The sequence below is a fragment of the Bolinopsis microptera genome, chromosome 6 (genome assembly GCF_026151205.1).
Source record: "Bolinopsis microptera isolate Bmic1 chromosome 6, MBARI_Bmic_1.0, whole genome shotgun sequence".
Classification (NCBI taxonomy): domain Eukaryota; kingdom Metazoa; phylum Ctenophora; class Tentaculata; order Lobata; family Bolinopsidae; genus Bolinopsis; species Bolinopsis microptera.
In genome coordinates, this window is record NC_087077.1 from 2,787,784 (window position 1) to 2,811,819 (window position 24,036).

General features: G+C 37.7%; 3 protein-coding genes across 3 annotated transcripts; 2 read left to right on the plus strand and 1 right to left on the minus strand.

Moving 5' to 3' along the window:
* The first annotated feature begins 7,851 nt into the window (after positions 1-7,851).
* On the plus strand, positions 7,852-8,676 carry LOC134816967 (carbohydrate sulfotransferase 9-like). Its single transcript, XM_063826026.1, has one exon. It carries the CDS (start codon positions 7,852-7,854, stop codon positions 8,674-8,676), a length of 825 nt encoding a protein of 274 aa, XP_063682096.1.
* Positions 8,677-17,393: 8,717 nt separating this feature from the next.
* On the plus strand, positions 17,394-18,745 carry LOC134816969 (type-1 angiotensin II receptor B-like). Its single transcript, XM_063826029.1, has 3 exons — positions 17,394-17,824; positions 17,963-18,613; positions 18,739-18,745. The coding sequence occupies exons 1-3, from the start codon at positions 17,394-17,396 to the stop codon at positions 18,743-18,745; spliced, it is 1,089 nt and encodes a 362-aa protein (XP_063682099.1).
* A 279-nt stretch (positions 18,746-19,024) lies between these two features.
* On the minus strand, positions 19,025-21,350 carry LOC134816448 (uncharacterized). The gene is made up of 6 exons (XM_063825286.1): positions 21,259-21,350; positions 20,818-21,048; positions 20,337-20,465; positions 19,987-20,147; positions 19,604-19,732; positions 19,025-19,435 (listed from the first exon to the last, which is right to left on the minus strand). Exons 1-6 carry the CDS (start codon positions 21,332-21,334, stop codon positions 19,415-19,417), a joined length of 747 nt encoding a protein of 248 aa, XP_063681356.1. The 5' UTR covers positions 21,335-21,350; the 3' UTR covers positions 19,025-19,414.
* Positions 21,351-24,036: the final 2,686 nt, after the last annotated feature.

The following is a 24,036-nucleotide window of genomic DNA, read 5'->3' on the forward strand; positions in this document are numbered from 1 at the left end:
AAAGCACGTTCCCAATTTTTTTGATAATTGCACTCTTCATGCGGTTTGAAAAGTAACTAGTTTCCTGTTAATGTTCGACCTTAACTATTTTACTGTTTACATTTGCCTCAACAAAGCGCGTATCTTTAGATAAAGTGAAAAGTTTTAGTTAAGAAAACATACGGGCAACCTTACTGTTATCGTTCAACATAAGCATTTCAATTTATTCGTTCGCTTATTTTAAAATCAGTTTCTTCGAGTATAGTTGTAGCTTTGCATTGAATGGAGACTTAATTTAAGTTGTAATAATTTCAACTTTTCAATTTTTCAGACCAGAGCTGAGTCCAGAACTAGTTGTCCATGGCAGAAGTTCGTGAACATAACCGAAAGAGAGAAAAACTGTTCAAAATTCTCCCTTTTTGGACTCTTGTCTCTGTTATTTTTATCCTCTTCTTGAAACCAAACTTTGGGTCTGTTATTTCAAGTGAATATTCAAAAGGCAATGTTACCAATGATTCATCTCACTCCACCTTCTCACCAGTGGATCGAATAGCAAATAAACCGGACTATGGCAATGTTAAACTATAAAGCTGTTAGTCCACCCAACAAATGGAAATGCAGGAAACCAAGACATACTTACTATTTTCCTAAAATCAAGACCATATTCACAGGCATCCCCAAATCCGGGTCTTCAAACTGGAAAGAGTTCCTAATGAGAGCGGAAGGTACCTTAAACATGAGTTTAGGACCAAGTCAAGTCAATACCATTCACAAGTTGTATTCCGATGAGTTCCGGTTAGACGCTCATTCAAATGCTGCTGAAGTTAAGAAGGCAGTTACAAGAGGTGAAAATATTTTCAGTTTTGCAGTGGTTCGCAACCCCTGGACCAGGTTAGTCTCCGGGTACAGTTTGATTTGGTTGGTCTTAATACTCTATAGCTTCTATTAAGTCATTCCTAAAATCGGAAATTTGATTTTCTTTGCGAGTTCTTTACTTAGAACTGGGATGAAGCTGCTAGTTTTTTATTTCTTTGGCAGTCAGTTTTTATCGAATCAAAAAATATACATTTATACATCACAACCGAAGATACAACCGATTAAGCTGTAGCTCGCACTGAACACAACGTAATAACAACAAAAACCATCAAAATGCTATTCCAAAAATCTTTGCACGTGCACGTTCAACAACCCTCGGCCTCGTCACTTACTATGCAACTTCCTATTTCTCATCAAATTTGCACGTGGGCGGTCGTACATACAGAGTACAGAAAAAATAATTCTTTGAATTATAATATAGACTAGAAAGCCCGTGGTCACACGGAGGAAGCTAATTAGGGTTGCCATTATCGCGATGGGTACAATTTCTTTTATCGCGATAATCGATAACTTTTTCAAAATTATCGCGATAATATCGGTTATCGGCGATAAATTTGGCAAGATAATAAAAGTAATATTTGTCTGCACTCTGCATACTTGAATTATGCTCCTATGCTATGTAACCTTGTTACATCAGTCATCATCATTATATAGTTACAATATCATTAATTTAATTTAATTTTCAAAAATGCAGAAACATTGAATCATGACAAATCCTTAAAGGATGACGTAAATGAGTTTTTAACTTTTGGCAAAGATTTTGTGGTGCATGTTACGTTAACTTAGGCCTCGAATACTCTAATATGATTAAAGAACGGAATTTCTAGCTTCCACATAAATGGAGATATCAGTTATCACGCACGTCGCACACTAAATTTCTCGCTGCACACAGAACGTTCCTAGTTTGGAATGTAGTTCCCTCTCAGTACAGTGTTTATGTGATGTTTGCCTTCTTTTTTCCGTTCGTTAGAAGGCTCGATATTTCATTTTTGAAACGTTTGGATCGTTAAATTATTATTGAACATAATTGTACGAGAAAGTTTTACATCGGTATTTGACATAGAACAGACTTTAAAACCATAAAACATCCATTAAAACGCTCTAAATTCGCGAGTAAATTGCTCCCGGTAAGAAGTCATTGTATTTTCCGGCTGGGGATGGAGGAGGACTCAGGAGGAGGACTCGGGAGGACTCAGGAGGACTCGGACTGATGAGGAGGAGGACTAATGAGGAGGAAGATGAGGAGGAGGAGGAGGTCTGAGTAGGAGCTGAAGAGGAGGATGAGTACCGGAGAGGAGGAAGGCTGATGATGAGGAGGAGGAGGAGGAGGAGGAGGAGGAGGAGGAGGAGGAGGAGGAGGAGGAGGAGGAGGAGGACTGCTGAGGTGCTGAGGAGGAGGATAAGGAGGACTGAGGACTGCTGAGGAGGAGGAGGACTGGTGAGGAGGAGGAGGAGGAGGAGGAGGATGAGGAGGACTGAGGACTGCTGAGGAGGAGGAGGACTGAGGAGAAGGAGGACTTAGGAGAAGGAGGACTTAGGAGAAGGAGGAGGAGGAGGACTGAGGAGAAGGAGGACTGCTGAGGAGGAGGAGGAAGAGGACTGAGGAGGAGGATAAGAAGAAGGGGGAGGAGGGGGAGGAAGAAGAGGGGGAGGAGGATAAGGAGGAGGGGGAGGAGGAGTGGGAGGAGGAGGAGGGGGAGGAGGGAGAAGAGGAGGATGGAAAGGAGGAGGAGAAGGAAGAGGATTGAGGAAGCATCTAAATTAGACCGGTTCATTTTAGCAAAAGTTGTTCAAATAATTAGAAATTGAAAATATGTTTAAACAAAATGCCATCATCACATTTATATTAGAGTAGAAAGTCTCAAAGCACAGAAATGACGCTATCATGTTAAAAAATGCGATTTTCCCTATTTTACCTGTATAAGAAACGCTATAAAAATGGGCGTGGCCCATGAAGACATTATCCGAAACACTAGAGTCAAAAAAATTTTTTTGGTTGTTCCTGACCCTATAGAGCAACTAATAAGATAGGGTTTCTAATTATTTGAACAACTTTTGCTAAAATGAACCGGTCTAATCTAAATGTTATTCTCATAACATTTGTTGTCCTTTTTTGTCCGCCCTACTTTATGTCCGTTTTGAAAATATAGGGTACCGAACGGACAAAAACGGACACAAAACATGGTCCGGAAGCCGAAGCAAACCGTATAAAAATCGGACGATCACGTCTGCTAAATACTTAAATAGTGTGTTTACACAGTACTGAGAGGGCAGTTCTGAGCATAGGAACGTTCTACGTAACGCATCACTTTCTTAATTTAGCTGTAGCGTGGCGTAGGAAGTAGATAGAGATTCCGAACTTTCACAGAGCAATTACATATTATGACATAGCGCAATACAAGCATGCCCCAGATACACAGTACAAGGTAGCATTACGTCATCCTTTAATAAAATTAATATCGGTAAATTCGAACTTCAAAGATAAAAATAGAAAACTTTGATAGCATTATCGTGTGCTTTATTGCTTAATGCTTTGTTATAGAATCAATTGCAATATTGGCATTGCCCTTTAATAACAAGCCCCTATTTCATCGAGTAGAACGTTACCAGCGATACGAAGTTGAGACCGTTCTTTCTCTCGACATATCGTGTACGTAGCCTATCAAGAAGGGTTCGAGAAAGTGGCGAGTCTATGTCTTGACTCTTCCAGCTTGCTATCAATAAACTGAATATTCACTTCTGCTTAAGCAGAAATAATTCTCTGAATTATAAGTAAGATGACTAGAAAACCCGTGGTCACTTGAAGGACTCTAAATGCTTAGAGGTAGTACCTGCAAGTGTATTCATTAAGCATTTAGAGTCCCGTAAAACTGCAGTTACAAGTTTGCTAGAGTATTTTGTATTTTTAGTAATTACGATCGATATCGGATACATAGTTACAAAATGTAAATCTCCAACTTTTTGCACAATGAACTGGAATGTTTTTTTTAAGTGGTATAAAAATGAAATAAACGATTTAATTTTTAGGAAAGTAAAATTAATTCCCTTGGTTTCTTAGTCAGTTTCAAAGTATGTAACGTCGATACCAAAGAGTCAGAACGAAGTCCAGAACTAGTTGTCCATGGCAGAAGTTCGTGAACATAACCGAAAGAGAGAAAAACTGTTCAAAATTCTCCTTTTTTGGACTCTTGTCTATGTTATTTTTATTCTCTTCTTGAAACCAAACTTTGGGTCTGTTATTTCAATTGAATATTCAAAAGGCAATGTTACCAATGATCTTCATCTCACTCCACCTTCTCACCAGTGGATCGAACAGCAAATAAACCGGACTATGGCAATGTTAAACTATAAGGCTCTTAGTCCACCCAACAAATGGATATGCAGGAAACCAAGACATACTTACTATTTTCCTAAAATCAAGACCATATTCACAGGCATCCCCAAATCCGGGTCTTCAAACTGGAAAGAGTTCCTAATGAGAGCGGAAGGTACCTTAAACATGAGTTTAGGACCAAGTCAAGTCAATACCATTCACAAGTTGTATTCCGATGAGTTCCGGTTAGACGCTCATTCAAATGCTGCTGAAGTTAAGAAGGCAGTTACAAGAGGTGAAAATATTTTCAGTTTTGCAGTGGTTCGCAACCCCTGGACCAGGTTAGTCTCTGGGTACAGTTTGATTTGGTTGGTCTTAATACTCTATAGCTTCTATTAAGTCATTCCTAAAATCGGAAATTTGATTTTCTTTGCGAGTTCTTTACTTATTATACTATGTTATACTAGAAAGCCCGTGGTAACAGGGATGAAGCTGCTAGTTTTTTATTTCTTTGGCAGTCAGTTGTTATCGAATCAAAAAATATACATTTATACATCACAACCGAAGATACAACCGATTAAGCTGTAGCTCGCACTGAACACAACGTATTAACAACAAAAACGATCAAAATGCTATTCCAAAAATCTTTGCACGTGCACGTTCAACAACCCTCGGCCTCGTCACTTACTATGCAACTTCCTATTTCTCATCAAATTTGCACGTGGGCGGTCGTACATACAGAGTACAGAAAAAATAATTCTTTGAATTATAATATAGACTAGAAAGCCCGTGGTCACACGGAGGAAGCTAATTAAGGTTGCCATTATCGCGATGGGTACAATTTCTTTTATCGCGATAATCGATAACTTTTTCAAAATTATCGCGATAATATCGGTTATCGGCGATAAATTTGGCAAGATAATAAAAGTAATATTTGTCTGCACTCTGCATACTTGAATTATGCTCCTATGCTATGTAACCTTGTTACATCAGTCATCATCATTATATAGTTACAATATCATTAATTTAATTTAATTTTCAAAAATGCAGAAACATTGAATCATGACAAATCCTTAAAGGATGACGTAAATGAGTTTTTAACTTTTGGCAAAGATTTTGTGGTGCATGTTACGTTAACTTAGGCCTCGCATACTCTAATATGATTAAAGAACGGAATTTCTAGCTTCCACATAAATGGAGATATCAGTTATCACGCACGTCGCACACTAAATTTCTCGCTGCACACAGAACGTTCCTAGTTTGGAATGTTGTTCCTTCTCAGTACAGTGTTTATGTGATGTTTGCCTTCTTTTTTCCGTTCGTTAGAAGGCTCGATATTTCATTTTTGAAACGTTTGGATCGTTAAATTATTATTGAACATAATTGTATGAGAAAGTTTTACATCGGTATTTGACATAGAACAGACTTTAAAACCATAAAACATCCATCAAACCGCTCTAAATTCGCGAGTAAATTGCTCCCGGTAAGAAGTCATTGTATTTTCCGGCTGGGGATGGAGGAGGACTCAGGAGGAGGACTCGGGAGGACTCAGGAGGACTCGGACTGATGAGGAGGAGGACTAATGAGGAGGAAGATGAGGAGGAGGAGGAGGTCTGAGTAGGAGCTGAAGAGGAGGATGAGTACCGGGGAGGAGGAGGGCTGATGATGATGAGGAGGAGGAGGAGGAGGAGGAGGAGGAGGAGGAGGAGGAGGAGGAGGAGGAGGACTGCTGAGGTGCTGAGGAGGAGGATAAGGAGGACTGAGGACTGCTGAGGAGGAGGAGGACTGGTGAGGAGGAGGAGGAGGAGGAGGATGAGGAGGACTGAGGACTGCTGAGGAGGAGGAGGACTGAGGAGAAGGAGGACTTAGGAGAAGGAGGACTTAGGAGAAGGAGGAGGAGGAGGACTGAGGAGAAGGAGGACTGCTGAGGAGGAGGAGGAAGAGGACTGAGGAGGAGGAGGATAAGAAGAAGGGGGAGGAGGGGGAGGAAGAAGAGGGGGAGGAGGATAAGGAGGAGGGGGGAGGAGGAGTGGGAGGAGGAGGAGGGGGAGGAGGGAGAAGAGGAGGATGGAAAGGAGGAGGAGAAGGAAGAGGATTGAGGAAGCATCTAAATTAGACCGGTTCATTTTAGCAAAAGTTGTTCAAATAATTAGAAATTGAAAATATGTTTAAACGAAATGCCATCATCACATTTATATTAGAGTAGAAAGTCTCAAAGCACAGAAATGACGCTATCATGTTAAAAAATGCGATTTTCCCTATTTTACCTGTATAAGAAACGCTATAAAAATGGGCGTGGCCCATGAAGACATTATCCGAAACACTAGAGTCAAAAAATTTTTTTTGGTTGTTCCTGACCCTATAGAGCAACTAATAAGATAGGGTTTCTAATTATTTGAACAACTTTTGCTAAAATGAACCGGTCTAATCTAAATGTTATTCTCATAACATTTGTTGTCCTTTTTTGTCCGCCCTACTTTATGTCCGTTTTGAAAATATAGGGTACCGAACGGACAAAAACGGACACAAAACATGATCCGGAAGCCGAAGCAAACCGTATAAAAATCGGACGATCACGTCTGCTAAATACTTAAATAGTGTGTTTACACAGTACTGAGAGGGCAGTTCTGAGCATAGGAACGTTCTACGTAACGCATCACTTTCTTAATTTAGCTGTAGCGTGGCGTAGGAAGTAGATAGAGATTCCGAACTTTCACAGAGCAATTACATATTATGTCATAGCGCAATACAAGCATGCCCCAGATACACAGTACAAGGTAGCATTACGTCATCCTTTAATAAAATTAATATCGGTAAATTCGAACTTCAAAGATAAAAATAGAAAACTTTGATAGCATTATCGTGTGCTTTATTGCTTAATGCTTTGTTATAGAATCAATTGCAATATTGGCATTGCCCTTTAATAACAAGCCCCTATTTCATCGAGTAGAACGTTACCAGCGATACGAAGTTGAGACCGTTCTTTCTCTCGACATATCGTGTACGTAGCCTATCAAGAAGGGTTCGAGAAAGTGGCGAGTCTATGTCTTGACTCTTCCAGCTTGCTATCAATAAACTGAATATTCACTTCTGCTTAAGCAGAAATAATTCTCTGAATTATAAGTAAGATGACTAGAAAACCCGTGGTCACTTGAAGGACTCTAAATGCTTAGAGGTAGTACCTGCAAGTGTATTCATTAAGCATTTAGAGTCCCGTAAAACTGCAGTTACAAGTTTGCTAGAGTATTTTGTATTTTTAGTAATTACGATCGATATCGGATACATAGTTACAAAATGTAAATCTCCAACTTTTTGCACAATGAACTGGAATGTTTTTTTTTAAGTGGTATAAAAATGAAATAAACGATTTAATTTTTAGGAAAGTAAAATTAATTCCCTTGGTTTCTTAGTCAGTTTCAAAGTATGTAACGTCGATACCAAAGAGTCAGAACGAAGTCCAGAACTAGTTGTCCATGGCAGAAGTTCGTGAACATAACCGAAAGAGAGAAAAACTGTTCAAAATTCTCCTTTTTTGGACTCTTGTCTATGTTATTTTTATTCTCTTCTTGAAACCAAACTTTGGGTCTGTTATTTCAAGTGAATATTCAAAAGGCAATGTTACCAATGATCTTCATCTCACTCCACCTTCTCACCAGTGGATCGAACAGCAAATAAACCGGACTATGGCAATGTTAAACTATAAAGCTGTTAGTCCACCCAACAAATGGATATGCAGGAAACCAAGACATACTTACTATTTTCCTAAAATCAAGACCATATTCACAGGCATCCCCAAATCCGGGTCTTCAAACTGGAAAGAGTTCCTAATGAGAGCGGAAGGTACCTTAAACATGAGTTTAGGACCAAGTCAAGTCAATACCATTCACAAGTTGTATTCCGATGAGTTCCGGTTAGGCGCTCATTCAAATGCTGCTGACGTTAGGAAGGCAGTTAAAAGAGGTGAAAATATTTTCAGTTTTGCAGTGGTTCGCAACCCCTGGACCAGGTTAGTCTCTGGGTACAGAGACAAACTGTCCGGCGAGGTAACACCTGGGAGACCTGCTTTCAGAGGATTAGCCCGGAAAATAGCACATGAGATGAACCTGCGAGATAACATGACCAATATCGGAACACACCCCACTTTTAACCAGTATCTGAGATGGCTGGTGGACAATCCTAATAAGTTAAACGACCACTTTACACCCCAGCACCTCCAACTGTGCATCCCTTCAGCTAGATACGACTACGTCATACCTTTAGAGTACAGCGGTGGTCTCAACAAGGACATTAACCAGAAGATAAACACTACTCTGCAGCTGTCTGGTGCATATGACTCTGTTAGTGATCCTAGATTGCAGTCCTCGGCTGTTCTGTCCAGGGAGTGGCTATCTCAACAGGATCACCAGGTCATTGATAGGTTGTACCAAATTTACATAGCGGATTTCGCTTTAATGGACTACAGCAACTTCTCCCACCCTGATTTTCCTTTACCGATGCATAGAAAGTAAAATAATTTCCTTTGCTCACTTTGGCATGAAGAATGTTTTGGCATGTATACTTTTAGGCAACTTTGGGGATTTTTATTGCAAAAATGGCGCTCAATAATTGTAACTGTATATTCAATAACTGCTCAAGTTCCTTCTATTATTCTATTATTTAAAACTCTTCCCTTCGCAAACTCGTATTTCAATTTGTCATTATCATTGACTCTTAGGGGTCGTTCACATATTACGTAATCAGCCGAGGGGGGGTTTCCAAATGCTTACGGTTGATTACGCGGGGGGGGGGGGGGGGGGGGGGTTTTGGTCGTTGATTACGTAATCAAAATTATCTTTTTTACCCTCCAGAATAATAACAATTGGAAAATATTTTAATTCAAACTCCACTCAATTTCATTCTGATAGTGATAAAATTTAGAAATTGATCGGATATTCGACTATAGTATTAGTGAGTAGTTTGAAAGGTGCTAGGCCAGATATCATATAACAATGATATCATAACAATGATATCGGCTCATCATGATCAGGGTAGCATGAAACGTAAAGAAAAATGATTTCCAGGGAAAAAGTCAAAGGGGGGGGGGGGGGGGGGGGGGGGGGAGTCAGGCCATGATTACGTAATATTGCTGTCAGGGAGGGGGGGGGGTTGGGTCTTTATTACGGTTGATTACGGAGGAGGGAGGGGGGTAAAAATTGCTAAAATAATGATGACGTAATATGTGAACGACCCCTTACTTTATAAATTACTAGAAAGTCCGTGGTAACAGGGATGAAGCTAGTAATAATTGTACATACTTGACTATAGGAGTTAGGACTTTGGTCATCATCATCATCAACATACATTCCTAAAGAAAAAACATTTTAATAAACATATCGCAAATAATCTACAATTAATTTTTGAATGCATTATTTGTAATAAACTATTTCGCATTCCAACTATTGTTCGCAGGAAAGTCGGGAATTTCTATCATTTAGTACTCAGAATATATTCTATAAATATGCATTGATCATGGCTAAACATTATTGGTCGTTTTGAAAGTGTCATGATACAAGAAATATATTTAGCTGCAGCTATCATTTAGAGTACGCTTTGTTTGATGGGCTAGCACTATCATATATATGCTAGAAAATGTTTTTTGATTTTACCTTAATTAAAGTATGATTTGGTTGGTCTTAATACTCGATAGTTCCTATTAAGTCATTCGTAACATGGGAAATTTGATTTTCTTTGCGAGTTGTTTACTTATTAATGAACTGATTTTTATTTTCTGATTCCCCCACCAATCTAGTGTAGCATTCCATCCAATAATTATGTTAACCTTAACTCCAAATTCTCGGTAGCCCCCAAATAAAGATGCCTCAGAAGAAGAAGAGAAACAAGCCAGCCCTCCCCTACCGTCTACAAACCACACCCGACAAGGGGAAAGTAGTGGTAGCTGGCCGGAACACCAAACAAGGCTCCGTTATATTCGAAGAAGATCCTATCCTTTACACTACTGATATCTCAGATGATGATATCTTGTCTGAGTTCAAGAAACTTGATCTCAAACAACAGGAGAAAGTGTTGAGCCTCGCTACCATCCCCGAGGAGGACTCTTCTAAAAAAGTCCTCAGTTTATTCCAAAGACGAAACATAAACAATAGTAAGTGTAAGGGCGGTCAAGCGCTCTACTTCGTCCTGTCACGTGTCAAACATTCTTGTGGACCAAACATAGTTTTGAGTCCTGTGAGTGGGAAAGCGGTGGGAAAGATAGAGATACGAGCATGTAAAGATATCAAAAAAGGGGAGGAATTAAGGGCGGATTATCTGCCTGGGATAAAATTGTTTGAGCCGAAGAGTGAAAGGACCCAAGTGTTTGGGGAGAAGTTTGTTTGTGATTGTCCGGTTTGTTTGATGGATTCAACAGATTCAGAGAGTAATGAGACAACGAGGCAGAAGATCAAGGAACACTACCGAAACACCTCCATCTACATGACGTTGGGTGATTTCCTACAAGCGTTCCAGCACTGCAAAGCCATGTTAGTGGAGCTAGAGAACCTGGGTGATGAGGTATTTCAGAAACGTGTGTCGGTATCTCTGGAATGTTGGCAGTTGGCGGTCTTGGCACAACTCCAGAGACCAGAAGTGGAAATAGAGGTGGAAATGTTCAGAGAAAAAGCGCGGCAGTTAAGTTGTGTGTTGGGGAAGTCGTTGGTGAGTAAGTGGGAGAGAACTGACGAGAATATGAAAGACGGTACTTACGCAGAGTTTGATACAGTGAAACTTAGATCTTCTGGTCCATGGGCAGTACAGATTATACAAAACTTAAGACAAAACAAGGATTAGAATATTGGAGTGGCAACCAAAGTACATAACATTTGTGTCGTGTCATGTAACTTAACATCTGAGAAGAAACCTTAAATCTACTTAAAACAATAAGGAGTGTGTATGAACGAACTTTTAGGAAGGTATTTATATGGAACTTTGTGGAAGTTTTATAATCATACTAAAAAATACTTTTTCCCCTAAAGTATAATTCAGATGATATAATTACAAATCATTATTTTAATGAGATATCGGGATATTATCAGTTGGAAACCCGTGTGACATGGCATAGTGCCAAAAATGCAGAATACCCCGTTAAATGGAATTAAGATAATCACCCACGACCGCTTTAGAACCGGTCAAGAGCAGCTCAAGAACCGGTAAAGTACCGAATACCGATCATGACTCATGAGCCATTAAAGAGCAATTTTAGAGCCGGACTGCTCTACACTCTGCGAACCACTCTACACCGATTAGGAGCCTACACTAACTAATGCTGATTTACCGGCCACTTAGCATCTGTTTGTTTGTTTGTTTTTATAACCCGTCCCCAATCTCGTATCGGAAAATGACTAAACTCAGGTCTGAGTGTGAATACGGGTGGTACCTGCCATTTAGCATCTAACCGACTAGTTAAACTAACTAGTTAAACTTAATAGCCTTCCACCAAAAACTAGAACATAACAGCTAGGACTGGTCTCACATTAGGGGTTGTTCACATAATATTACGTATCAGCCGAGGGGAGGGGGGCCGGGGGTTTCCAAACGATTACACTAGTGTAATTTTGACAAGATAGCTATGTGTAAAACTGATTACGAAGGGGGAGGGGTCAAATATTGTCCAATAAGTGATTACGTAATATGTGAACGACCCCTTAAACATTATGGTTCAGGCTATGTCCTCTTTGCCTCTTTTCAGACTAACTTATAACCCACTAGCCGACTAGCCACCATTTGTAACCGACTAGCCACCATGGAAGCAGTATCCCCAACCAGAGGCCCTCTATTAGTACATTATTAACAGTACTACTACTATTCTCTGATTTGATAATTGTCATTTATCGGAACAAGGAATTAGTCTGTGTCCCCTAGTTACGCTAACAACCGCTAATCAGTTTCTCTATAACCTGGGTCTAGTAGTGTGAAATATAATTTTAATTTAAACAAATATTATATAATATATAATTATAAACATTTTGTACGCTCGATTTTCGAGCGTTAAAGTTGTGAGTTTGAGCGTTACAACTAGAAGGAGCCTGCTGTTATAATTAGACTCACGTAGTTTTCAACAGCGAAGAAAAAACCTCTTTTGGAATAAAATTAGCCAAGTTATGGAACCTGCTCCCCAAGTTAATTCAATAAATGTCTTGGAAACTTTCAAATCCTCCCTTGCTAAATTCTTGAAAGGCTGATACCCTGCCCAGTGCCCACAAAAGGATATACCGCCTTGAATGGAATGGAATCTTCAAAAAGATCTAAGCCAGGAGTGATTGGAGGACGTACTTGATACTGTTGTCCAGAAGCTTAAGTAAGTATTCCAGCAGTGAACATGCACCACTGATACCCCATCTGATATTTATAATAAAATACTTTGATACGTTTGCCTAAAATGTATCATCTCAACATACAAAGTAATTCTACAGGAGTAATCAAAGTGGCAAAGTTTAAAGATGTGATTTCATTATTGATATCGTGCTGTATCACTTAGAATTTCTTTATAGATCAATCAATCCTGAATCTGATATCGTTCATGTGGACGATACCAAAATATCGTTCTTGTTATTCCATCAGTTTCAGTTTCGATTGATTTTCTTGGGATAAATTCTTTAATTTTTACAAGTTACAATGAACTTAATCTGAATAGTCCTCAAATTATACTAACGGTCTATAATTGGAATGTTACATTTTAATCTTCAAGCTCAATAATATTTATTGCAAAATATCATATTCGTAGTTTCAGCTAGTTCTTTGTCTTTGTATTAAATTGTACTGATAACCAGGTTCGATATTGTAAAGGCTGAATCGGTGAGAGAAGTGGGCTAACATTAAAACTGTTAATAATTTTAGGAACGAAACCTCTTCGAAAGCTCTTCGATCATTCACTTTCTGAATCTCAAAATGGGGAAATTGTAGCGAATGTGAAATGATGAAAAGTATGGTCCGATAAAATTATTGATTTAAATAATTCAAGTGGAACTTAAGATACTGATAGGTATTATGAAATGAGCTATAAATATAATTGGCCTCGTTAAATCACATATTAAGCAGCTGCTGAATAACCCTGGGATGTACAGTATTAGTATTACTATTTAAAATGATTCCGTTTGGTAATTTCAGTATTTTCCATCATTAAGTCATGAAATCATCACTTTACCATCACTATACCAAAGTACTGTAAAGTACTGTAAAGTGGATTATCTCTGTATTTACAAGCTGCTTAACTGCTGTAAAGTCTGTGAGGTACATAATATTAGCATAACCTCGTAGACTTTTAGAACTTGGAGATTGTTCACATTTTAGACCCCATCCTCCTCCGCACAGTAGTAAACCACTTTACACTTAGTTATTGTGTACGTTGAATTACTCGCCCTGCGCTATATTATAATATGTGTATATATAATATGCTACGCTATACATGTAAATATGTGAACCATCCCTTGTTTTAGTAAACAAATATAACAGGGCTATGAGCGCCTGAGAGCTGCCTAATCGCAGACACTCAGCTCTGTAGGCTACAAATTACAATTATCCTTGTTATGGTAATATTATTCACTGAATAATTTTCAGCTCAAACATGTGTAATCGTTCTCTTACGTCCCATATAACGAAGGCTTGTGCAATGTGCAATGTTCCCCTACTTTAGGCTCTGCCTCCTTTAGTTTAATGCTCTATACACTCCGCCTATAGGATTCGGAAACATGGAAGCTCCTTAACTTAAAAACTTAAAAGCCAAGGATAGCCTCTATTTTCATCTAGCAGCGATAAGTATTAATCTGTAATCAACACAGCCACACTTGCACTTTTTACATGTAAACCGTCACATGATATATTGTTATTATAATAAAGGATTCACACTGGACATTTGTCCGTTATTTCATGATGTTATGTCATGGTGCACAATTAACAATATCAGATTCAAGTACTCATCACTGGAATTGGTGGAATTCGAGATATTTCAAAAGAATTCTTTGAGCGAAAATTGGATTCCAGAGAAGCAAGAGTTTTTGTCGCTTCCTTTTATCTACTTTGTGATGGTATTTCGTGTCCTTCCGATACTTCGTAGAAACGATTCATATAATACAGTAGTTTTATGAACATTTAATGACCGATCTTATATATTATTAAGGTTTAAAACAATTCAACTGGTCAATTTTTGAACAGTTCGCTATTGTGATGTTGTTGTTCAAATTGCAATTGCTTTGGCTCCTGGACAAATATTGTTTAACAAATGACTGGTTCATTTAAAATATCCAAGTGTTTGATTCGGATTATCTGACGATTAAAACATTTTCCGCTTACCTCAACAGGATAAAAGCTTCGTGATGTACTCGACTTACTCGACTGATATGGTTGAATAGTTCAGTCTTCTAAAGATATTTTCTAGTACTCTAGTACTAGTTTGTAGGGTATGTAGTACTAGGTAATTCAAGTTAAATTGCAGTAGCTCATTCCTCAACCTACAAGTTGGTCGTTTGTTCAAATGTTTGAATGGTTATCACTTCGCTCCACAGTCCACAAAATAGTCTTATAGGTATGAGTAGATAGACGTAGTCTTGACTCTTGATTATCCAACTTCAATGATACAGACAATTGTGCAGACTCCAGTATAGAAAGTTAAAACTCCGCACTAGCTAAACTAACAAATCGATCTTTACCGGCAATAAAGTGGTCCAAAATTAGATGTTCAACAGATGAGTACAGCAATTTCTGTTACCAGAGACGAATGTATCGCAAAGATGAAATTGTGCAGTCTTGCTCTATTTCTCTAGATCATAAGTCGAAGATGGAAAATGACATAGAACATATTGTTAAGATTGAGTAAGTAATTTAACAGTAAGTAGGGCATTGTTAGAGACGAGAGATGTGGAATGTGGATAATAAACTGTTTGGTTAATTGGTTAGATAACATTAAATAGCTATTTTATTTCGACCAAAGACTCAAGAGTTGACATCACAATATGCATACATCAAGTGGATGATAGATAATGCTCAGTTGCATTTAAATAATAATTCGTGCTAATACTCCTAGTTTCCTTATTTGTTAGTTTGTTTGTTTTAACGTTCAGTTTGTCACATATTAAATACATAGTTATGATTAATGATAATCGTGATATTCATAATCAATAATCATAGCGTTAGTTAGTTTAATAGTGGTTACGATTTACTTAATTAAAGTAATCACAAAAGACAATATCTATAATATCCTGTTTCCCACAAAGGTCCTCTAGCCCTATATACCATGAAGTGTAGTAGGTACCCGCCCTATGAGACACACAATGGGTTTCATCAACTTATCATATCTATAGTATGTTGTAACTAATTAAGTAATTAGTGGTAACCAATTATATCATCAGTTGCGTTGGTATTCATAATATGCCAGCATCACTGCATCAGCGTCATCAATTCATCGCGACAATTAGTATCATTACAATTCATGTGGTACTGCCTTACTATAGCTATCGTCAGAACTTAGGTTAGTGTCGTCAGAACTTAGGTTAGTGTCGTCAGAACTTAGGTTAGTGTCGTCAGAACTTAGGTTAGTGTCGTCAGAACTTAGGTTAGTGTCGTCAGAATGTGTTGTGTAATCACTTATGGTTCAGTTTCTAATGCTTTATTGCTTTTTTTTCATGGCCTATTATATATATAGGGTATGATTTAACAGCTTGATAGTTGATAAATTGGTTTATTGGTGATGGTATTGTTTTTAGAGTTTACTTATAAGTTTTCAACTTCGATATTATGAGTATATTGTTTGCTCTTAATAAAAAGTCTAGTCAGTCACCAATATTCTTACGAAATACGTGACACGAATCAAATTGACATTTGACCATGCATTTGATAAGTCCTGCTAACTACTTCTGATCAGATTTCTTTTAGATTTCAATAAATCGCTACATAATCTGAAAAATTCATTAGCAAATAGCAGATTAGCTTGGCTCTTAAGTTTAATAGAAAGGCATTCAGTACTTTTTAGAGTATGGCGTATGCACCTATTCACCTTCACACCCATGTATGATGTAAGTACCTATCTATCTACCATGCACTTCCTTATGTTGCACAGCTGGTCAAAGGTCGAGTCCGCCATATTGCAAGTTAACTCACGTTACGATTACTTACCTTTAAAAAGTGGTACGATAGCGTACCAGTGGTGCACGCGGCGGCGTGCATTACTGTAGAGTGTAGCGTACCGGGAAATGATTTTGACTTAGCGGGAAATTTACCGAGAAATCGAATTTTTTCCGGGAAAAATGTTTTTAAGAAAAAAAGTTATTGAGAAAATGTCGATCATTGGTAGAAGATGGGAAGAGAGGAAGGTTCCCGGTGAGATGGGAAGCTTATTGGTGGGAAGATAAAGCTTCCAACTATTTGGTGGCAGGAGTCTAATTTTCACTAGATTACTAACTGTACAACGAAACTTGAATATATTTATCATCTCTCATTGTAAGATTTCAATCCTAAAAGCAAATTTATCAAAATTTTTGGGAAATCTACATCCCCTTTTACGAACCAAACTAGTCTTACAATTGTTGGCAGGCCTAATATAATATGGACTACAAATTCATTATTTGAATCGTTATAGAAACTGTGTTTGAATATAATCCCTATTGCCAAATTGCTTCCAGGCCTTCAGCGTTAGCAAGATCGTCAATACTTTTGAGGTTATGAAGGTAATAACAAGGATACAGTAAAAACTTGCAGCTTTCATTTTTTTCAGTGTTATTTCAGTGGATCACAATAATTATACGTCATACTACAGGCTACAATATAAAATATGCTTACAACTTTTTTGTGACGAAACTGCAGAAGTTTCACATTCAGATATAAGCTAATACACCTCCAATACCAAAATCGTTATATTCAAATTGTTTATGTATTATATCATCGGACGACGTATGTCTTTTGATAAGTACGGAAATGATTATCTACGGACATTCATCTACATCATTAATTATTGTATGAAGTACACTGTAGACTGGTATGGCAGACAGAAATAACTACATATCCTAGTTTTAGTAGTAACATTTTCAGATCGCGCCTAATTGCCCGCAAATCAGCTCATAATGATAAATTGTTCTTATTATCTAGCGGAGGCCAATTGCCAGTGGGTATTTTCTTATCCTTCGTAATGCTATAGTTCGATTGTACACATTCAAGACTATTTGTTGAAGTGATTATTAATCTCAATCTTAAGCAACAGGAGATGTCAGCTGACTACTGCGAAGGGGTCCTCAACACCCAGTACCCCTACCTACCCAACTCTTCCTCCATCTCTCAACAACTAAACTGTAGCTCTTACATCTACGAACAGGGAATCAGGATACCATGGGAACGGGGTATCAGTATCACCATCCTTCTCATTGGCATCCTGATCGGCCTGATCGGTAACACCATGGTGATAATGTCTTCGTTAAAATACGGCACCTTTAAACTAGACCGGGTGACGATAGTGTTGGTGAGGAACCTGGCAATAGCGGACCTGATGTTGGTGTTTATGTACGATATGCCGCTGTTGGTAACCCATCTGGCTAGGAAGTGGGTGCTGGGGGAGCACATGTGCTATGTGGTGGGCTTTGGGTTTGTGGTTCCGGGTTGTGCTAACATGGCTTTTGTCATGCTCGTCTCTTCGCACAGGTTTGGAGTTTATGTTTTTAGAGTGGTATAATTATCAAAATGATAATACAATCTTTCCTAAATATGTGTCTGCAAGTTGCCCTGTGATACATTACGTACACAATTACAATTTACACGAGCTCACTCGGTGTTTCCTAGGTACATACGGTGCAAATGGCCGCTGAAAGCAGGTCTGATAAACCCGAACCACACCCGGATAATGGTGTTTACCCAGTGGGCTATCTGTCTTCTCCTTTGGGTTGGTTACGCAGCTGCTGCCAGGGTCAAACTGGAGTTCAACAGAAACATCATGATTTGCGTGTACACGTTTGCAGATGCTGAGCGAATCCCACATTTTCTCTTCATGAGTAGCACGTTAGTAGCGTGTGTTGTCACTTTGTTCACTAATGTGTCAATGTGGAACATTGTGAGGAAGTGTGGTGAGAAGAAGGTGGTTCCCACTGCATCTCTTAAACGGAAATCAGACTTGCAAACCAAACAATCATCAGTCCTACTGAAAGAAGAACCATCAGGTAGCTTACTCAAACAAGAGGAATCGTCATCAGGTAGATTACTAAAGAAGGAAGGATCACCAGAGAGCATGGTGAAGAAAAAAGAATCTTCAGTTAGCATCCTGAAGAAATGCGAATCATCGATCAGCATCCTAAAGAAATGCGAATCATCAATCAGCATTCTGAAGAAAGGACCAGAAAGACAACAGAGCAGCTCTAGTATTCAGACCAAGGCTCTAATAACGACGAGTGTGGTGACGTCACTATTCCTCATTTCCTGGTCACCAACCCTAGTTAGGTACTTCCTGGCATCATGGCCCTCTCATCTCATTATTCCACCACCAGGGCTGGACAAGGCCATGGCCGTTACTTTTAGTTTGGGATGCTGGTTAAATCCGATTATCTATACTATTATCAATCAAGGGTTTAGGAATTTTGTTAGGGGGAAGATAAGAGGAATTATTAATACTCATAGCCTCTCAGCGAATTAAAGAGTTAATTGTATCATGACACTTTGCACCTTTACGCAGATTATTTGTAATTTATAATATGTATTAGCTGAAACATAATAAGCTGTAATAAGGAGTATCATATTTTGATCAGTAGTCGAATGAGCTTACACATTTATCAGTAAATCCTATGATATTAGTTGTAATACCAATTACCAAGTACAATACAAAAAGTGACATCATCTTATTATAAAATATTGGTTTCGAAAATTAATTATTTAGCCTCTTTAACTAATGTGATTGCTGTATTAATTTTGTAATTTTTATGACGATTCTTATTTTTGAATTCAGACTCTTGCTTTAGAAACAGGTGCTTTTAAATTTAATTCTTAAATGAGTATCAAGTAGGAAACTATCTATAGTTAGTGTAGTCATTAGTAATGACTCATCCTTAAATAAGAAAATCTAGGTGTAACATGAGAATTCACAAAAATTGTGCTTAAAGGGAAAACAATCCATGATCAAAACTTTATGGCTCTTACAATTTCGAACTCAGTCTTCAAGAGAATAAGTTAAACAGTACTAATATACGAGTTCCCATTTATTGAAACGCTTAATTCATAATTTAAGATCTCTACAAACGACTTCCTTTATGAAGAATTCCTCCAACCCTGAAAGAAAATATAACCGTTAAATCATAATATATCATCATTATGTTTATTACATTACGATTTTCTCATTATATCCAAAAAATTATATAGTATGAAAATTTGAATGTTAGAACCCACGGTATTATAGAAAAGAATCAACAATCTTTAATTTGAAAAGTTAAGACTAACATGATCGGGCAGGTTTCCCTCGGCATGATCCTTTTGACACTGTTTAAAGACTCTATACATGTCAGATACTTTCTGGAATATCGGCACGTCTTGGTAGGTTGTGTAACCACTATCATCCGTGTGGGGACCCTTCAGAGATGATTATTCAATTGAGAGTTTATTGAGTTATTCTTAAGTATTACCATTAAGTATTCTTATTTTTAGTTATTCTTAAGTATTACCATTAAGTATTATTATTTTTAGTTATTCTAAAGTATTCTATTTATAAGGTATGGAGCTAGGGTAATTATACATGGATGTCGTAGAGGAAATGTATTCTTTATATTTTTACTACCTCTAGCGATTAATAAATTAATGATATAGTGTTAATGTTTATAAAATACCTCAATAACATAAGAACCGTTGACACGCTCCAAATCAGCAAACCAGAGTCGTCCAACGTTTTTAAACTGATATATCATGTTCTTACGCACCCCCATAAATTCACCATTACAGTGGAGAACTAGTTCCCTTTTGTGGAATGAAATAGAGAACGTGTAACAACCTGAAATTTATAGTTCACATTTTAGTGAAAGATTCGTACTACATCTTCATTTTTACACGTCTTACTTTATTGTTATGATAATATATTAATAATATAATTATCGTTTAATTTAAAAACAGGTCTGGGAGGCAAACAATTCTAAGACAGGTGAATTTCTTTAAAGTTTTAAAAGTTGAAAAATACAATTACCATTCTCGTCAGGATGAGGTAGCTTGTTACAGATCTCAACAGGGTCCTTACCAACCCAATGTAACCAGACAGCGGGCTCCTCTCCTCTCATTCTCTCATTCCAGCGTAGCGCACCCAACCAGTATGCCTCTGAGGAAATGATATATTAAAAACTTTATACATTTCTGTAGAAATAAATCTGTGAATTCTCGAATTTCTTTCTGAGATTCTGAGAGTGTATAGAGTTGTAATTGTAAAACAAAGGAAATAGAAGTAAATCAAGAAATCCTGAGATGAGTAACGTACAGAGGCTCGGCTGTTCCTAAATCGCAAAAATCACAAATATTTATGAACAGTGACTGAAACTGAAGCTGTACTTCTTTGAAATATAATTGAGTACGCATTACATGTACATGATTGAAATGTATAGTAGTCTTTGCTCTAGTCCTGAATTACCTCATAAAGGAAATTAACAATAAACACCACAAAATATGTCACAAACCTCTAGAGTAAAACCCAACGCCACGCCAGTCCGTATCCTCTTCAGTAGCATTAACCCTAACATGAACAGTATCCCTCCCATCATACCAGATCATGCTCCAGTCCTCCACCTCGCTCCAATTGTCAGGGAGAAGGTCAGGATCAGAACAGGGGTACTCTGGGGAGTTAGCAGCTCCAGGTGAACTGACTGAGCTGAGGTGACGGGTACTGTCGTAAACTTGCACACTTGGGACTGTATGGGGGAGAGAGTGTTATTTATAGTACATATTATTGGAAAGGTTGAACTTGCCACTAAATAAATTCCACACACAATACTGAACTGAGTTCAGGATTACCTTATGCTAGATTTCATCATGATATTAAACTTAAACTGAATTAGTTAAGGCTGGATAAAAGGCTGAAATGATCATGCTGCTTTCCTGATGTGTGTTTGTCCACATACCCTTAGCTGATTGGAGAGGGACTGTTGCACATAGCTTGACGAGGCTTCCAACTCGTCTTGAACACAGACGCAACATGTTGGCCTAGAATGATAAATCTATGAAACAAGATTTATTTACCAATATAATTTCTTTTTGCCTAGCAGGTTTGCTTGTTTACAGAGGGTTAAATGATAATTAAATTTCAGTGTGTATAGCACATTAAATTATGTATACACAGGCGTCTACACATGTTGTTAAAAGTTTGAATAATGATGTTTATTTCATAGTGTTTGTACTAGAAAAGTCTCCAATTGATGAAAAAACTAAAACAGCATTGTTTTGAAATCTGAAAAAGTAAGCTAACTGTAATATTTTTGTTTCTAATAAGTTCCTTCTGTGTCATTTTTTATCAACTTTTGTTTTATTAAAAAACAGGGAGCAGAATGAACAACACAACATTTTGTACACAGATAGGACACATTAACCCAGAGTACTGTGGAATAACCCAACAGTGGGTCCCAAGACTCACTAAAAAGGCTACCCTAGCTTGTGTGGTATTTCCTTGTTTTTTCTCAGTGATGTGCACTGTGATAGGACTTCCAATTATATGGCGAAACTTTGAAAAGTTGGGCTTACTTCAAAAGGAAAAGAACAATGATGCTGCTACCAATAAAAGAAGTTGGATTCCAGAAATATGGTACAAGTACAAATTCCATGTCACAGTGTACATCACACCAGTGATTCCACTTGTGTGGGACTCAATAGATGTTGTCTTAGATGGCATTTATTTCTACAATCTAGAACAGGGTGGATTGATAAGTAGCAACATATCAAGAAATGTGTATGTGAATAACTCAATAATGGCTTATGCTGCGGTTGGATCACTGAAAACACCTCTGTTGATACTAATCATAGGCCGATTTTGGGAAGTTCTGTTCACGCCAAAAGAATCAGAGTTCACTTTTAAACTAGTGGCATTGTCACCTCGTGCCATAGGTAATCTTTATGTCTCCATAGTTATTTACATAACAGAAGATTGTGCAGAATCTTTCCTTGAATACTTTTGGATAGAGAAGTATATATCGAGTCATCCAAGCTCAGGTGTCGTTCTTAGAAATGTTTTTAAGGCAGTTGTTTCTTTTGTTCCCCTTGTATCACAGTTGTTACATTTGAAAGACCGACTTTTCATTGCAGAACAAATCGATAATGTGAAGCAAAAATGTCACATTACGAGCAAATTTTCAGCAATATCTAAAGAAAATTTGGAAGATGGCCAGCAGTGCAACTATGAAATCAAAAGTGACGAAGAAAAAAGAAAGCGACAAAAAATATTTATATGCTGGGTAGCTCTGAGTGTCATATCCCTAATGTCAAGTATTGGTTCATTTCTAAGGGCAATTGGAGCAGTTTATCAGCTCATTCGTCATCAAATTCCAAAGCCCTGTCTCTTTGTCACGAATGAAGGGTTACTTTACCAGAGTCCATTAAAAGATGGATGTCTGAGATTTATAGACTTTTCGATTATATTCTTCAACTTTCTTCCACTATTGATTTACTCGCTTGCCTTCATCATATACATGGTTTGCAACTGTTATTACAAATTGTGCTTGCTAAATTGTCTGCAGCAGCCTGTGCAGGAAAACAGGTGTGCAAAATATCGAGGATTACCGGCACAGCTGTTAGGACATAAAACAGAAGGGGAATCCAAGGGAAACTACGATATCATCATACAATTACCAGACAATATTGAGCCAGTTATTTGTATCTCAAGAGGAAATATTCAAGAAACAAAATCTTTATCAGCAACAGGCACCATCCCTAAATAAACAATTCTTGGACACAATGAAAAGAAAAGTTTTCAATGAAACGAAAAGTTTTATTTTACATTCCTTTACGGGTAAACCGCCCCTAAAACGTCACCTGTTTTTTGGGCCCAGATTGCCGAGTTAGGGCTAAATTTACAGGGTTCTGAAGTGTCTAGGAATAATATTTAAACCTTTTTCTAGCCTGCCAGGAAGATTTGGAAATTTGAAAATAAAATCAGGTACAATTTTTTTGACGTTGAAATGGAGTCACTTTTAAAACACCACCCCTAAAATGTCAACTCTATATGTGTGATAATTTCAAAATGTACAGGAGGCCTGATTTATCTTTTGTCACTAGTACTATTTGTTTTGTCTTATTAAAACATTAAGCTACTTGAAAACATTCACTCACTAAAGGAAGTACCTCAAAACCGTAATCACCCCCTAAAATGTCACGTGCACCACCCCTAAAACGTCAGCTAAAACAGGTTGTGTAGCACTCAGAATGTTGCTCAATTATTAATTTTAACCACTTCTGGGACAAATATAACCTATTTCTGAGAGGTTTCGACTAGAATTTCTCTCTCTGTTGAAAAAAAATGGTGGAATTTAGTCAATTTACTTTTTGTGACATTTTGGGGACTTTTTTGTTGAATACCCAAAACTTACGGCAAAACAGTAACTCAGTCAACAAAATTTACACCTGTAGTTAGATTATCTAGTTATAAACTAACAATTGGCACAAAAGAAATGGATTCAATGTGATTTTAACCTTGTGCAAATTGCATGTTTTAATTGCATTTTTTGGGATTTTTAACATCATCCTGCATCTTGGCAATTTTAGTGACCTGTAAGCCAACCCAGTAATCGATCTGACCTTCTCTATAGACTAGATTTGACTGCTTTTAGCAAAATTGAATGTCAAAAACTACGGTTTTTGGTACTTACTAGTTTATGGTAAACCTATGATATGCCCCCTAAAATGTCATTTTT